This window comes from Orbicella franksi, chromosome 10, assembly GCF_964199315.1.
Source record: "Orbicella franksi chromosome 10, jaOrbFran1.1, whole genome shotgun sequence".
NCBI lineage: Eukaryota > Metazoa > Cnidaria > Anthozoa > Scleractinia > Merulinidae > Orbicella > Orbicella franksi.
The window spans coordinates 1,290,502-1,306,780 of NC_138154.1; the positions used below are offsets into that span (position 1 = coordinate 1,290,502).

At 38.4% G+C, this 16,279-nt stretch overlaps 2 protein-coding genes across 8 annotated transcripts in view; one reads left to right on the top strand and one right to left on the bottom strand.

The window, feature by feature from the left end:
* The window catches only part of LOC145501360 (uncharacterized), an 82,338-nt gene extending 81,996 nt beyond the window's left edge, over positions 1-342 (top strand). For all 7 annotated transcript variants that reach the window (XR_014051228.1, XR_014051231.1, XR_014051229.1 and 4 more), the window contains one exon: positions 314-342. The gene's annotated coding sequence lies outside the window, so the exon portion shown is untranslated. The remainder of the gene's footprint in view (positions 1-313) is intronic.
* A 4,465-nt stretch (positions 343-4,807) lies between these two features.
* Positions 4,808-16,279, bottom strand: part of LOC145501339 (uncharacterized) — a 14,087-nt gene continuing 2,615 nt past the window's right edge. The window contains exons 2-3 of the mRNA XM_081480830.1: positions 12,761-12,886; positions 4,808-9,351 (exon numbers count right to left, since the gene is read on the bottom strand). Coding sequence (XP_081336956.1) covers positions 7,557-9,351; positions 12,761-12,861 — 1,896 coding nt within the window. The 5' untranslated portion in view covers positions 12,862-12,886 and the 3' untranslated portion in view covers positions 4,808-7,556. The remainder of the gene's footprint in view (positions 9,352-12,760; positions 12,887-16,279) is intronic.

A 16,279-nucleotide genomic window follows, 5' to 3' on the forward strand; every position in this document is an offset into this window, starting at 1 on the left:
ACTCTTGTTTTGTTGTGCACAATAGCATATTTCATGTACTTTGCCCTGTTTTATTCTTATTTGTATTTAAAATACAGGTCTCCTTGGAAGACCATAAGGCCACTCAGTTTAAAAAGTCTGTTTAATTAATTATTGCATGTTTCTTAACTAGAACAGCAGACACAGCTTTCCCCCAATATAAATGTCAGTTCTATTATATAATGAAGTAAAATTACTAGATGTTTTACCTTTCTTCACATTTAACCCCTTGAAAGGTAAGGACATAAAAGTAGTTCCAGTGAACTAACTTGCAGCAATGCCATTCTTTTTATAGATCTCAGAAAACAAATACACTTCAAAGAGAAGAGGGATTTATCCAGCAACATGGGGCATTCTGAGATGTTATCAATTCTGGAAGAATTTGAGGTTTCAGCACAAGCCGAAGGAATGTGGATGGTCAAAAAAGCAGGCTCCTCAGGGAGCAGCCAATGTTTGTAAACTTTCAGATTTCAAATGTACTTCAAGTGAGTTTAAAGTACGGTAGTTTAAAATCTGAAAGCTATAACTTTAAAATACTGTGAATTAAAAACTTGTCCGGTTAGTTGAACAGTCTTTTTGTGTACATATGGATAGGCTAGCAAAACAGTGGCGCATAAAGGAAACATGTTATTGTAACATAGAAAATCATATTAGTCACTGAAATGATTTTAAATTTTAATAAATTTATTGTTTCAAATGAGTGAGTTACTACACAGTTCTGTAATGGTGTTCTGCCTCTTATTACTGGCAATGTACAACTTGAAGACTCCTTTGACCTATCCATCCTGAATGAAAATCCAATGGTACCTCAAAGTTCTCTGGCATTTTATTTAGAATGGCTCACCAAAGAAGGCAATCTTGCTGCTGTTGTAATCATGAAATTCTGAAAGTAAAATTGAAATTTATTTCCAAACCGAAAATTTGTATTTTCACGCAGGTGCTTGACTATTACATGTAGCTTGAGTTTTAAGTGAGCTTCTCATGATCAGCTCAACAAGTTGAAATCGTGAGATCACTTCCATTATGAAATTCGTAGTATTATAGGCTAAATAAAATCGATAAACAACGAATAGACTTACGAACCTTCTCTGTCACCATGAAAAAAATTTTCAACGGATATAATCTTGTAGCAGTCCAAGCAACAAATTGAAAAAAAAAAACAAAAAAAAAACAGGCATAAATAAGAAGAACCCTAACTTTAGATATTTTTAAATTATTTGATCCCTCTTTTTAACCATTATTGTACACTATTTTTAGTATTATGACGATTGCATTGTAAATCTCTGTTTTCCTTATCCAGACTTAGTAGTAGTAGGTCCACATCAGCTGTACAGTTGCATACTTTTGAAACCTACTTATCAAATAAATGTACGTATGCACAACACGAACTGACAAAAGGCTTACTAATCAGTAATGACGGCCACTGCGGAGCATTTCTTAAAGGGTCCAACGAACATTTCCAGGACCAGCAATTGCAACAAGTTATTGTATACATACCTTTTTTGTATTTGTGGTCCTTTCTTCTTTCATCTGTGGCTGCTGATTCAAAACAACAAGCTTAAACACCGCGAGGCGAACAGCAAAATTAATCTGAACCACCGAACAACACGGGCAAACCGGAAATGCAGAACTTGACGCATGCGCATACGTTTTGCCGCGGTGTTTGTGTAGGTAGCGGTGTCACAGTGATATGTGTATCCCCGTGATATGTGTATCCCCGCACACATATCACTAGTGATATGTGTATCCCCTCCAAAATGGCGACCAGTGATATGTGTATCCCCCACCCCCCTCCCCTCTACTTTAAAAAACAATATCCTCCTTGAAAGCGCTCTCGTCGTCCGGTCGCTTACTGGACGAACGACTAACCCAAACAGGCTTAAAACACAAATCTCAATTTTTGTAGTTGAAAAAGTTTACGTATCTGCTGCTGGAATTGTGTTCTTGATCCTAACTGGTTTTCTGCGAGCAGGATATAATGAATTTAAAGTTGAACACCAAATGGATCTAGATATATTTCAATTTGAGTTTCACGGCACCGGATTTCTAGGAAGATATTAATTGCGCGGTGCATTCTCACCCCTCGAGTAACGCATATTCTCCACTGTTCATCGCCTTGTTTGCATCTGAATTATTCGTGGAGTGAAACACATATCACGGCTTCGACCCGATCGCCATAAAATGATTAGTGGCACTCGTGTATCCCCTGCACCCGCTTTTCAGTTCGACTTTTTGTAAGATATGTTAAGTCTCAAGCTGTATACATAGCTATACTGCGAATATTGCTAGCACGTTTCATAATATTCGACGTTTATTCTTCGGCAGTTAGCCTAGATTACGGCTGTCTTCAGGGGATACAGATATCACTGCGCCATGTAATAATCAGTGATATGTGTATCCCCTGCATGCGGTCGGCGACGGTGTACAACCGAGGTCAGTGAAACTCCAGAAATCCCAAGCTATGAATAAATGCCGGGTGTGAATATTTCTAGCAAGCCAGTTTTGACAATGCAAATGTTATGGGCATTTTTCTTCTTGGGTGGAAAGCCAATATAACAGCTGTGTCCATGGGGATACACATATCACTAGTTCATGAAATAATCAGTGATATGTGTATCCCTTATTATCCCGTGCACGCGTGCACGCGTTTTTAGTGGAATTATCGAGTTTCAAACTTCAGTGAACCCAAGCCGTGTAAAAACGTCGGGTGCTAATATTGCCTGCAGTTTTGACAAGGTTGATGCGTTATATTATAACAGTAGTGTTTCTGGGGATACACATATCACTGCGCCATGAAATAATTAGTGATATGTGTATCCCCTGCACGCGATTTCAGTTTAGATATTTAGACATTCGAGTTGCAAACTCCGCAAACCTCAACCTGGGTATAAACGTCGTAGCGAGTAAGCAGCCAGCACGTTTCGGCAATAATTGGCCATTTTCTTCGATCAGGTAGATAGCCAATCTAACGGCTGTGTTTAGGGGATACACACTGAGATCACTGCGCCATGAAATAATTAGTGATATGCGTATCCGCTGTTGGAAGTTTTAGTCAGATATACAATCGAGTCGGTTGGAACTCAACCAAACTCAAGAAATCCTAATCTGCTCCGTTGGGCGCGAATTCATTTCTGGTTTCTTCTACTCTTTACAGCGCTCGTCGGAACCTCGCAACCGAGTCGCCATTTTGTTCGTTAAATGCCCAGGCGCGTATCAGTGTTTTGTGTATCCCCACAGGGGATACACATATCACTAGTGATATGTGTGCGGGGATACACATATCACGGGGATACACATATCACTGTGACAGCGGTTGTCTAGTAAAAGATGACAACACGGGCAATGGTTAACTATTCATTCTTTTCATTGCTTAATTTACCTTCTTCATACTCAACAAGATTGTGTGCACCCAGTGGTTCCAAGTCTTTCGGACCCTTACGTATTAGGATAGAAATTGTCCTACCCCTACCCCGTAAAATAGGATGACAGCATTGTGTGACGAACAAACAACGAACCGCTGCAAGCAAGGATATCAAACGATGATCAAACGTAATATTTTGGTGTAGTGCAAAGCAAGCAACTATCTACAAATCACTTAGCCGTTTCTTACTTAGATGCATTGGTGATCATGTGTGTCGAAAGAGGGTCGTAGATTCATGGTATTCGACCATTAAATAAGTTGACAGTTGGCGATGTACATCGGACGTTGTGTAAACAAAAGCAAACTTCTGGCTTTATGTGCGACGTATGGTGACGGAAACACGTCAAATCGGCGTTTGGACCTGCCTTTTACAGCAAATAAGGTTAGAACATTTCGAAATTATCAGCTCTGTGTCTATTTCAACTTAATATAGCTCAAGACATGTGGCGCGTGCTAAAATATATGTCCAACCCGTAAATTGAAATTTGACGACGGATGGTCAAACATCTGCATTTTAAACGTACTTTGAAAAGCTCTCGCGTCGCTCACAATCATTTGGCCAAAGAAATTTTTACAGGAATCTGTAGACCATCCTTCTGCGATTCAACCACCAGAAGCTTAATCCATTTGAAGGTTTCGCACATAGTGAAAATCAATTATTTTTACGAAGTACTTTTAAGTGAATGAAATACTTGTCTTCGAAATTTAATTATTTTGCACCCAACAAAAACCGCAACATTCCCTAAAATCAACCCAGTACACAATTAAACATTGTACAAAAATATTTGAGTGTTTTAAAGACGGAAGAATGATGTGGTTTTGCATGCGAAGCTCTCAAACTTGTTTAATAAAATGGTGCGTCAAATGACGATTTTAACGGAATTTGGTAATTTGCATATTTCTTTGAAATAAAAGGATATTTTGCCAAGAAAACTATCCAGTAGTTTTTGTCATGCCCTAGCCTATCTACCATAGGAATATGAGCGAAATCGAATTTTCGACCCTTGCCGCGAAATTAAGAATTTGTCTGATTTTTACGGGCAGGCACTCTTAAGAATCGAGACTCAAGTCAACATCCAGCCATTTTGGCCAAGAGAGCTTTTTCAATAAAGGATATGTTATTGGCGAATACAATGGGCAATCTCTAGCACGCAAGATAGTGCCATCTTGATCCTTTTAAAATTGCTTTGCTGTATTTTACTCCTAATGCAGATGGAAACCATTGTCTCAAGGAAGGGTTTAAATTCATTCAAGGTTAACAAAAAATAGAAAGATAACCTTCATTTACCCTTGGTTTTCCATGAGAATTGTTAGACCTCTAGCATATACCACTAATGGTCCGAGAAATAAATAAATAAATAAATATAATAATTAATTAACATAACCAAATAGCAGGTTAAGATCCTCAGCGACCATTAGAGTGCTCAATAGTTAGACAAGAGCAATTTATAACAACAGAAGTAAAGAGTGGATTAGTTGGTCCAAGACATTTACTTGCCACTCAGAGTTTCATGCTTCTTCCAAAGCAATCATCACACAACTGCCAAAAAAAAAACGGTTACAGGGAAAGATATTTGACAAAAATCAGAACAATACATGATAGGTGTGTCGTGTGGCATGACAATCGAGGTGCTATACGTACATACATACACACATACATACGTTTATTTGATAAGTAGGTTTAAAATAAGCAACTGTACAGCTGATTGGTGATAACATTTTTCAGCAAAAATTTCCCAGAATGTCTACACACCTTTAATGTATTGTTCTGATTTTATTCAAATATCTTTCCCTAGTTTTGACCAGGCATTTCTATGAGGCTGGCATTTGAATGAGAAATATGGTATTTAAGTTAACGTTAGCAATTAATTATAGCGTTGCATTTATGTGGCAACCTGAACATGAACTTGTAAACTGCACTTTCAAAACACAGGTCCCACAAGTATAGGTAAATCATATAAATGCCACTCCAATTGATAGACTTACATACTAACACAATACTTGAGAATTTTCTCAAAATTGCTAGAGCCACTCAGGCAAGTCCAATTTAAAAGAATTTTCAAATGTCATAAGTGGTGTAAATCTTTATTGCTTAAGCTTTCATATGATAAATCATTAGTTTCTTGACTGAGTCAATAATGAACATGTGTGAATTAATTGGCACCAAGTGATAAATTGGCCTGCTCCCAGCCAAACACGATAAAGTGAATTAAGTCATTTTTTTTCCTCCATCGTAAAACTACACAGCTAATCCCAGAACCAATCAGAGAATTTCAAATATTATTGAGATGAAGCCAGAACCACACAGACAGGAAGTATTTACATGTGTACAGGAATGACAGACAACTGAATAAACTTTTGTCGCTCATTTACCAAATACACTAAAAAGCCTTTTAATTGAATGCCTTCGCGCAAAAAGGGCGTATATAGCTGTTTGGACCAATTTTATTTTTTGCAGGGTTGAACTAAATAATTTTTCATGTCAAAACCAGTCAGTCTGCCAAAAGTTAGCTCAATCCTACAAAAAATAAAAATCGGCCCAAAAAGCTATATATGAGCATTTTGCACAAAAGCCTTCAGTTATTTAGACTGCAAAACAGTCGTAATTTTTGCGAACGCGGGCGACGGTCAATATGCGAACAAAAGATGTGGAGCGAGTTTAAAAACAGCAAGCAAGAATGGGGAGAGACGCTAAAAAATACGACTGTCCGCCATGCAGATATTAAATTCGTTCAAAACTACCTGTTCTTTCAGCAATGGGAAATTCCCATTGGTTTAATTCCGATGCAACCTGTCATCAAATGTCACTCACACCTCATCAAAAAGATATAGACGCCGTACCAGTTTCACAGTAAAGACAGTACTTCTCATGGGAAAATGGACGACATTGACTTGGATGCACTTGCGAGCGATTCAGCAGCAGTCCACTTGTAAAAATTATCATTTTACTTTCAGTATGAACGGCTAGCTCACGAAATACATTGGCATAAAATATTCCTTGAAGTTTATGACTGAAGACGGTCAGGTTGGGTCAATGGCCATTCGCATGCATGAATGACCCGGAGAGCAAGCAAATCTACATCTACACCCAAACAAATTATTTCTGCACATGATTGTCTTGGGGCTACGGACTGAACAAGACTTAAACGTCTTACAAACCTTATAATTTTGTAAGATAATAAGTTATAAGTTTTATAGAATTAAGTATTGTTCAGTCTGTAGCCTTAAGAAAAACAGGAAAAGTACATGCAGAAATAATTTGTCTGCGTGTAGATTTGCTTACTCTCGGGTTCATTCATGCATGCGAATGGCCGTTGAAAACCCTGTCAAACGTCTTCATTTATAGATTTCAAGGAACATTTAATGCCAATGTATTTAGTGAGCTAGCCATTTCAGCAACGTTTCACTTTTTGAGATAAATTTAGCATACAGTCAGCAACGAGACGGAGATGATTGGCATCCACCAAAACTTAGGTTTTGTCTAGACGCTTTTGCACTGAAGGTCGCGTGTGATTGATAACGGCTGTAAGATGTGGGTGGGGCTGTCAAGCAATTTCTGTCACCTCAGTGACATTATACGACCCCCGCTTAGAACAAATTCATTGTATGAAAAGCCGACAGTCGTTTTCTTGCCTCACATGCCTTGTGAGGCTTGCGCGCTTCTCCCGCAAGGTTCGCACCTTCTGAAAACATCCAAAAATGACTGTTTTGCAGTCTATCAATTATTGAGTCCTGTAGGTCAAAAAGCCTCTGCACGCTATAATATAAATATGTGGTCACTACATGCAACACTGTGTGCAATGGGGTGATGGCATGCCACTACTATCAGCATTTCTTGCATTGTAAGTGTCCAAGTTTTAAACCAAACATGGCAACCTCTTTGACCTTCCTATAAATAGTCTGGACCAACCACACAAACATGTGTGGTTTATTCTCTATGCTTCTTTTCCAGTCAGTCACTATTTTAGTTATGTTACTGTAAACATCAGAAGTTGCTTCCCACATGCCCAGTGCCTGGTGTGCTGTTGACTGTTATAATGCAAGATGTTATAGCATGTAGTGAAGCAGCGCTGCATGCTCATGGGCTCAGGTCTTGCCCTTCTGACTGAAAGCTTTGCTAGTCGACCAAAAATGGAAGGTCACCATCACCTGGGAAATTCTGCAAGCATGCATGATGTTTTGGTTTCTGACAAGGCTGAAACTTGCCAGGTTTATAGTCAGCATAACTGTGTGCTAATCCTGTTTTGATCCATGACTGCGAATGTTTTAGGATTTCTCTTCCATACCGGTTCCTTGCAAACAAACCAGGACTGAATGCTGTGTAAATCCAATTACCTCTTATGTTTGCCTTGGTGAAAGTTTCTTTCCTTCGTAGCTCCGGTGGAAGATATTGAGTATTTGTCACATCCCACATCCCCCAAACTTCGATGTAAAATCCATTGAAAACAACTTTGAAATACCCATTTACAAGTTTTCCCATTTGGGAGTTATACTTAGGTGGTTTATAATCACTTAGGGCGTAACCATTTTTTTGGAAATACTCGATTGTTTCACTTTTGTGAAAGATATCAATATCTGTGGACAAAACAATGAAATCACCATCCAAATCCCATGGGAGAAGGCCATTGAACTTAACACCACCTAACGTAGAACCAGTGTCAATCTCAAATGTAACATTGTGTTCATCAGTAAACTTCTGGAAAAAAGTCAATGCATTGGCATATTCCTCCTGACAGCAAACTGGGAGTAACTCGCTATGGGCATTGCATGTGACACCAATATCCTGACAAGAAAATGAGTGTTTGATGCCATGGGGAAGTAAAACCCGGTTAAGCTCCCACTTTTTAGCCAAAGGAGTCCACACTTTTCTGTCAGTTGTTTTGGGATATGCAGTGTAGTCTGTAGTGAAATACATAGCATCTGGACATGTCATTATCAGTTTACCATCTTCAACAATGCGCAGAAACCAGTCTTCAAAAACCACTTCATTTGGAAGACTCTCGTCAAACTTCAAGAGATTTGTCTTGGTTACGAAAGGACCCTGCAGATAATTACAGATCATACACCCATTTTTGGAGTGATAATAGCCTTCCTGGTATTCCACAACAAAGTTTTTCAGTGTAGTTTGCATGCACCCTGCTTTCCAGTGACCAGAGAGGTTACGATATGATCCACCAACAACTCCAACATCTGGCGTCTGACTGATCACACGAATTTGCCTCTCAATTTGGGTCAGCCATGTGAAGTGAACCACATCACGTGCAAGCAGAACATATGGAGTAGATGCCTTACTCATCAGAATGTTCCAACCTTTGCTCACCTTTACATCATCGACTTTAACACCATCAACATTTTTATACTTTTTAGCAGTCTCCAATAATTGGTCACTACGTGTTGCCAAATGTACCTGAACTGTGGGATACGTGTCTGTGATCCCTTTTAAAACCATTTCAATGTGCTTCTCGTCATCCTGTGGATATGCAACAGTGTTTACTAAAATACTTAGTACAGAATGAAGTGGTTTAGCATTGCTACAGTTAACAATGACCCAGCCTTTGTTGTACCAAGGGTAGCCAAACTTTCCACCTTTGTACTCCTCTGGACACACATCCAGCAGGTTTACATCTTTTTCATTGGCTGTCACATTGGTTGCACTCGTTGGTTGTGCTTTGTTGTCTGCATTAGCTGCTGTTTCAGCTGCTACTTCTGTGGCTGCTTCTGCTGTTGGTTTTGCTGTGTCGAGGCGATTTACAAGTTCTCCTACCTTCTGAACCAGTTGTGGTGAGGGTACTTGCTTATGGACAAGTAACTCTTGCAATTCTATGTGGATATCATTGAGATCCTTTACAATGCTTTGTTTCAACCAGGGTGCATGGTGGACTGTGTTGACTTTCAAAGGAGGCACTTTGATTCTGTAAAGAAATAACATCTTTAATTGTTTAACTAGCTTCAACTCTACACCGAAAGCTATTCAAATAATTTTAATTATTAATTTAAAATATTATTCAGATTATTTAAATATTGTACAAATTCACAAACAGTTCTCATCTTGGCATAATTCATTACCCAAATTGAGTCGTATCAACAAGATGATAGAGGCAGGGAAATCCAGCCTTGCATATAAGGTGGCCATAAAAGAGACCACAAGTAGAGCCCTGGAGTGGAAAAGTATTTTCCAGAAAACATTTCCCTATAAGCATCCCCAGACTGCATGTCGGGGGGGGGGGGGGGTAATTTAGAGGATGGGTTTAAGGAGAAGAGGGCAACATAGTTGCAGATTATCAGTTTATCCCTCTCTTTTATGTTATGTTTGAGAATGATGTATGAGAATATTTGTGCCCACATTCTTTCACGATTTCTCCTATCAATTGTTTTTCACAATTCTCTTATTCTCTTGTTATGCACCAGAGTCTAGAGCTAGGAATGAGGAACCTTCCAGAAGGCAAACTTTCACTCTTTTAAAACAAACATGAATTTTGTGCCTTTGACAGCAGCAGCAAAAATGTTATAAATTTGGTGTGTGAAAGGCAATATTAATTAAATAGTCAGTAAGGCTTGGTTCACACTACCAACACAACCTAAATGACATTACTACTCATGTCAGCAATGTGAACATCAACATAAAAGCATAAGGAAAGATCAGTTTTTTTCATATGTCTCTATGTTCATGATGTTATGTTGCTATAAATTTGTGTCACTACATGTTAGGATCATAGCCCCATAACATCCTCCTAATGTTGTTATGTTGCGTTGTTCTGCTGTTATGTTGCTAGTGTGAACTAGGTTTAAACTGACAACTTCATTTTTGTTAAAATTTGACTTTTACAAAGGAGCCTTTTCTATCCCTTCACACAGAGCATTTAATCATAAATTTTTAACTTTTTCAGTTCAATCCACTCATCACCCAGGGGTTTCAATGAGTTTTATAGCACGCAGGCATCAGGATATGACAACCAGGCAGAAAAAACATAAGCTAGGTGGTCCGCGGTCATGCCCCCACAGATAATTTTGAGATCCTAGACTTGCAGAGATGCATTTTCTTGCAATTTGGAGCACAAAATCAGTATGGCTTTTAAAATTGTTCACAGAAGATCATTGTATAGTTAACTACACCTTTTGCTGTTCATTTACAGAAAATATCCATTCATTTGTGTCCAAATTTGTTTCATTATGGTTAATATACTCTCATTAACACAAATATGACCTTCATTTGCACGTAAGGGACATTCAAAAATAACATTTGCATATGTATTAACACTCAAAATCATCAAAAGATAAACAATACCTTCCTTGGACATTCATTGGCTGTAAACGTATTTTCATTTTTGTCGAAATAAAATTTGTTTTCACGAAACGACAATCATTTCCACTTTTGGACAATCCTTTTTCAACAAAGACTTTCAATAACAGAATTTGCATGAGCACTCACAATCAGTTGCATTATTATACAACCATATCCATAAAGATGACAATCTTAAGTGTGGTGAGACAAACATTACAGCCATAATAACATTTATTTTTGGAAGAGAGAATATGAAATTTGCTGAACAGTTTATCCCTCAATTGCCCACTATTGAGGCATCGTGGTAAATATGTTTGCATGAAATGATACCATTGTCTCATCCCATGTACGCCATCCCGCGCTGTTCCTCTCTCTCTCAACTGTTCTTCGCCAGGTGGTCTTAGGCCTTCCTCTCTTCCTTTTTCCTTCAGGTGTCCATGATAGGGCTATGTTGGTATGACTGTTTCTGTTTTGTCGTAGGACATGCCCTATCATCTTCCATCTTCTCCTCTTAACCTCTTCACTAAGGAACTTCGTCTCTGCCTTCTCAAGGAGCTTTACCATAAGGATTACAAGGATTTATTGACTGTTGATCTGTTCAGCGTTTATCTTCTGTCACGTGTTGACATTGTAATTCGTTATATCGAGGTAGATTTTACGTTTGGGCTTCCGGATTATGTTTGTTATATCGAAGAATTCATTATATCGAGGTTCATAAGCCCATTTTCTTAGCCAATCAGAACTCTATAACTTGCACCAACTCAAGTTCACATTCTGTTAAAAGACTTTTAAGCAAAATTTATTTTCCAATTTTCTTTGCAATAGCTAAAGTGGCAACACAACTGCACAACAATTTCTTTGTCTTTATCCCCATTTATGCTAAACAGAGAATCAGAGAATCAGAGAATCAGCTTCTGACTGACATGATACAGGACTCTCTCACTCAATCCTTCTCATGTCCTAGGGCACATACTGTAAGGCCATTGGTATACCTGGGGGAGGGGTACTCCCAGAAAAATTGGGTAGAGGTGTGCGGACCGCTTCCCAAAAACCTTACCCTATTTATGACCAAAATCTGCGATATTCCCTACCCTATTTATGACCTGACCAAAAATTCAAAACCCTATTAATGACCTGACCCTTAAATCAAAACCCTGTTTCAGACCTGCATTATAATTAGTTCCCTAGTTCAGACCAGTGTTAAATTGCCGTAAACATAATTTGTGAAGGGCTTTTGTTGATTTTCTTTGCGATAATGATGAAAAAGTGGCTTCTTCTTAAAAACATACCCATACCACTAGGCTAGGGTGCAAAAAGCGTACCCTATTTATGACCAAAATCAGCTAGAATCGATACCCTATTTATGTCCAAAACAGCTGAAAAACCATACCCTTTTAGCCGCACATACCCATATAGCCCATATAAGGGAATACCCCCCCAGGTTAGTATAGCATTACACTGCATCAAATCATATTATATAAGAAATTTCATGGCTTTTAAAATGTGTGTTGGAGCACGAATTGAGAGGGTTATTGTGATGATACTACACACTGCTCCTCTTCACCCACAGGGATACCAACACAACAAACTGAGTGGCCACCCTGTCAAAATCCCACGGGAAGTGGGATCAGTTTTCAGTGTACTAGGATCCCAGCCAAGCAGAGTTACCATTATAATCCTCACAACTTGAAGCTAGTCATATACCCGCCTATTTATAAGTGCTTTCAAGTAATATATCAAATGAGAAAGACCATGTTTGACCACATTTCCAAACACCAAGAAGAGAGTTGAAAATATGACGCATAGTGGAGTATTCTTGGTGAACTTCGAGGTGTTTGGAACTGTGGTCAAACACTGTCTTGTTTAATTAATCTCCTCAATCAAAACTAAAACTAAGGGGAAAACAGAGAACTAAAATCGTAAAAATCTATGCTAATTAAGATCACATATCCAAACACCATCACAGTCATGATTTCACTTGTTGAAACATGATGAATAATTAATGAGTTTAAGAAGAAACAAATCAACATAAAACGTACCTGCTCTTCTCTGGAGTAAAGACATATAGTGACAGTAATAATACCACAGAAAGGATGATCAATGATGCAAAAATGCCTTTCCATGAAGAGGTGAGCGCCATTGACCTTTGTAGAAAAACTCAAATTCTGTGGATATAACATTAGAGAGATTGTGATAAGCAATTGGATGACAACATACATTTAGAAAAACCTATTAAGTTTTCTTATATTATTTTGCACCTTTGCCATCAACAAAGCTATTATTTATAGAAACTTCACCATTTCAACATGTCCTCATTTGTTTCAATGTTTTAAGAGCCATTACCCTCAAGTCTCCATATCAGTGGACACAATGGATATCACCCTCAGTGAAGGGATCCCAGGGGTTTGGGAGGGGGGAGCTAGAGAACCTGATCACTTATTTCAAGGGCACAAGGGATATTTTTTGGATTAATTAAGGGGAACAAGGGATATCTCAACTAATAATGGGAATAAGGTAGAAAAACGGAACTATTGAAGGGGGGGGGTTAGGGTTAGTGTTCAGTGTTTAGCTATAACCGGGGGATATAACCCATCTTGGCGGACGATCCGTCCATTTCCATGTATGTTTACACAGACAAGATATCAAATGCACCGAATGTTTGCGTCGACACTCATAGCTCGATAGTCCTGTGTTTACTCACATGATTTATCTTGATGGATTATGCCATTAGCTGTCAAATCGCATGCATAAACCGTTATACAATGAGAATTATAAACTTTACTTTGTAAGTTACCCGGGCAGTAGCTTTAGCATGAAATGTTGCTTGTAAACCCAGAATCTTTGCAACTAAAATTCAAAAAACGTTGGAAATAACTTAAGTTTCCATTACTTAGGCCCGGGTTGCACTAGAGCCAATTTTGTTTGTATAAGTAATAAACCTGTCAATAAGTAGCGCAAAATAAGTGCGACCCCCAGTTTCAAAAACTTGCCCAATTTTTTGCGGGAGGCTTCCAGATTTTGGCAAAGCAAAAAATTTTGTTTTTTTAACCATTTGACTGTCATATTTTTTAAAACAAGTCTGGATAAAATTACGGTGAGAAAACAACTTTGACAACTCATCCAGTTTGGCGCGTGCGATGGCAGGACAAATCATGACACCTTTTACAAGTTATTACAATGCAAACAAGGAATAAGAGCGGCATTCTTATTCAAAGTTTTATGACCCGTACCCTGGATCGGTTTACTGTCAGCAATTTGAAGAGATGGCTTCAGTGAGACAATCTTCTTTGAACGCAAGTGGCACAAGCAACAACACAAACACAAGCTGAGCAAAATCTGCTCGTCCAATTATGGGCCGAACATCACGAGCTGCTGTACAGCAGAGAGTCAAGAACATGCGGCATGGAAAAAACCTGCGAAGAGTTCAACTCTTGCAGGGAATCTAATAAAATACTTAATTGAGAAATATAGATCTTGTGACGTATATTTCAACCAGTAACATTTTGGTTCAAACATGTTGGTCTAATGCGACCACTGCCAAAATTTGGTACGTGCGAATTTTTGCCAATTTTTTTCCTCACCAAAAATTGGAAATATTTGAATTCACTCTAGTGCGACCCAGCCCTTAGGCAAAGTCAACCTCATTCATGCATGTGTTTATATAGCTGCGCCCGCACCTGCGCCGGTCACCCCAAAACGCAGACCATGCAGACTGCAGACTGCAGACCGCAGACCATGCAGACCATGCAGACTGAGTACTTTTTTTTTCTTATACTTGTTTTTGCATTTACTTTTGACTCACAGATTTTTTGGTTCTGTTCAATCATATATCGGAGTGTTTGTTATCCACAGCCCGTGCAAACTCGGTGGTACGTGACTGTTAATGTGTTATAGATTTGCAAGGGAAACTCCCTTTAGTCCTAAAATAATATGCTTAAGCAAAGCTACTTTAAAATGTAGAAATAACTTCACTTCTAATGTAATGTCACACATAACATGTACATTTTCTACTCTTGGTGTACAAAGTATAATTAGATAGATAGATAGATAGATAGATAGATAGATAGATAGATAGATAGATAAACTTTATTTAAACACGATAATAATTAAAGCTTCCAAATTCCAAATGGCTGTTGGATTGTGACTGCAATCATGCCAAAAAAGCCTAGCACATGGAAAGATCAATCACAGAAAAGTGAGTAGCATTTGAAATTCTCAGCACAGTACGGTTGCCGTGATGAGTTGATGCGATGGTTAATTTATTTGTCCTTATGGCAGTTGTGTCTTTATGGTGATTTAGACTATGAGTGGTCCCTCTTTCGCCTAGTCCATCGTGCATGACACATAACCTCGAGGAAAACATTTCATGAAAGCATTTTTTTTCTTGAGGTTTACTTACAGTCATGTTCAACTAAGCAAAAGAGGGAATCAAATACTCCTAGTCTAACGGCGATTCCGTGCTTTGTGAAGCAAAAGCGATTTGTGGGATGAGGTCACTTAGAGTCACCGTCTTTGCTTTGTTTCATTGAACCAGTTAAGAGGAGAACAAAGACTAAGAAAATTGAAAAAAAAAAACACAACAGCAAATTGGACAAAATAAATAAAACCACAAACTTGTCGAAAATTGATGCAATTTGTGCCCAGAATGTATGGAAGTTTATTTTTATGCTTGATTTTAGTATATTTAGGACCAGTAAAGGGAATTTCCCATAGAAAGTCTATTAAGGACGGTGTCTACTTTTGTTGGTGCGCACACATTCTGCGCGTCATGCAAGCCATGGTTTAGCTCCACGCACGCGCTGGGGCTGACATTGACGCAATCAACTACGCTATCACATACATGACAAAATGAAAGCAAAATTTTCCTGTGACTGAATCAAGTTTAATGAACCTGTACTTAAACCAGGAACACCAGAATAGCAGCATATCGCTAACTACTAACTGTTTATGTCTTCCAGCTGAAAACCTAACTGTTATCTGTCGAAAATTATACTGAAATCCAACTGTAAACATGTACCTGCAGATGGCGTAGTGCGCGCGCAAGACAAGTGCGAGATACGCAAATGTCTTGCTTACTGGGGAGGTGACAGGAAAAAGTGTAACGGGAACTGTAAAAGTTTTCAAAAAAGATCAATAGCTTTAAAAAATGCATGGTTACCCCTACATTTTATCTTATGAAATGGAAGTGGCAAGTCTATTCAACACATGATTAGTTCTGGTTGTGAGCAAAAGGTATTTAGACTGTATTTTAGCTGAACCAGAGGAAGGCTGTCAGATACGCTAAAAGCGCTTTTGTGACAATTTTGTCATTAAAAACAGATCAAAAATGTTTTTTATTACCATTTGCCATGTAGTTTAAAGATCTTTTTAAATGTGTTTGCTTTTCTGTAGGTAAAGGCGAATTCTGTGGAAGTCTGTGAAGAAATATCCTTTCCTTCGTTTTTCAGGAAAATGCTGATGTCAGCATTTTTGTTGAGATTCAAGGCTAATTATCTCGAAAAGATGCGTGGCTACCCCCATTTTTGAGTTATTTTTTTGTAAAAAAAAATACCTCTTAG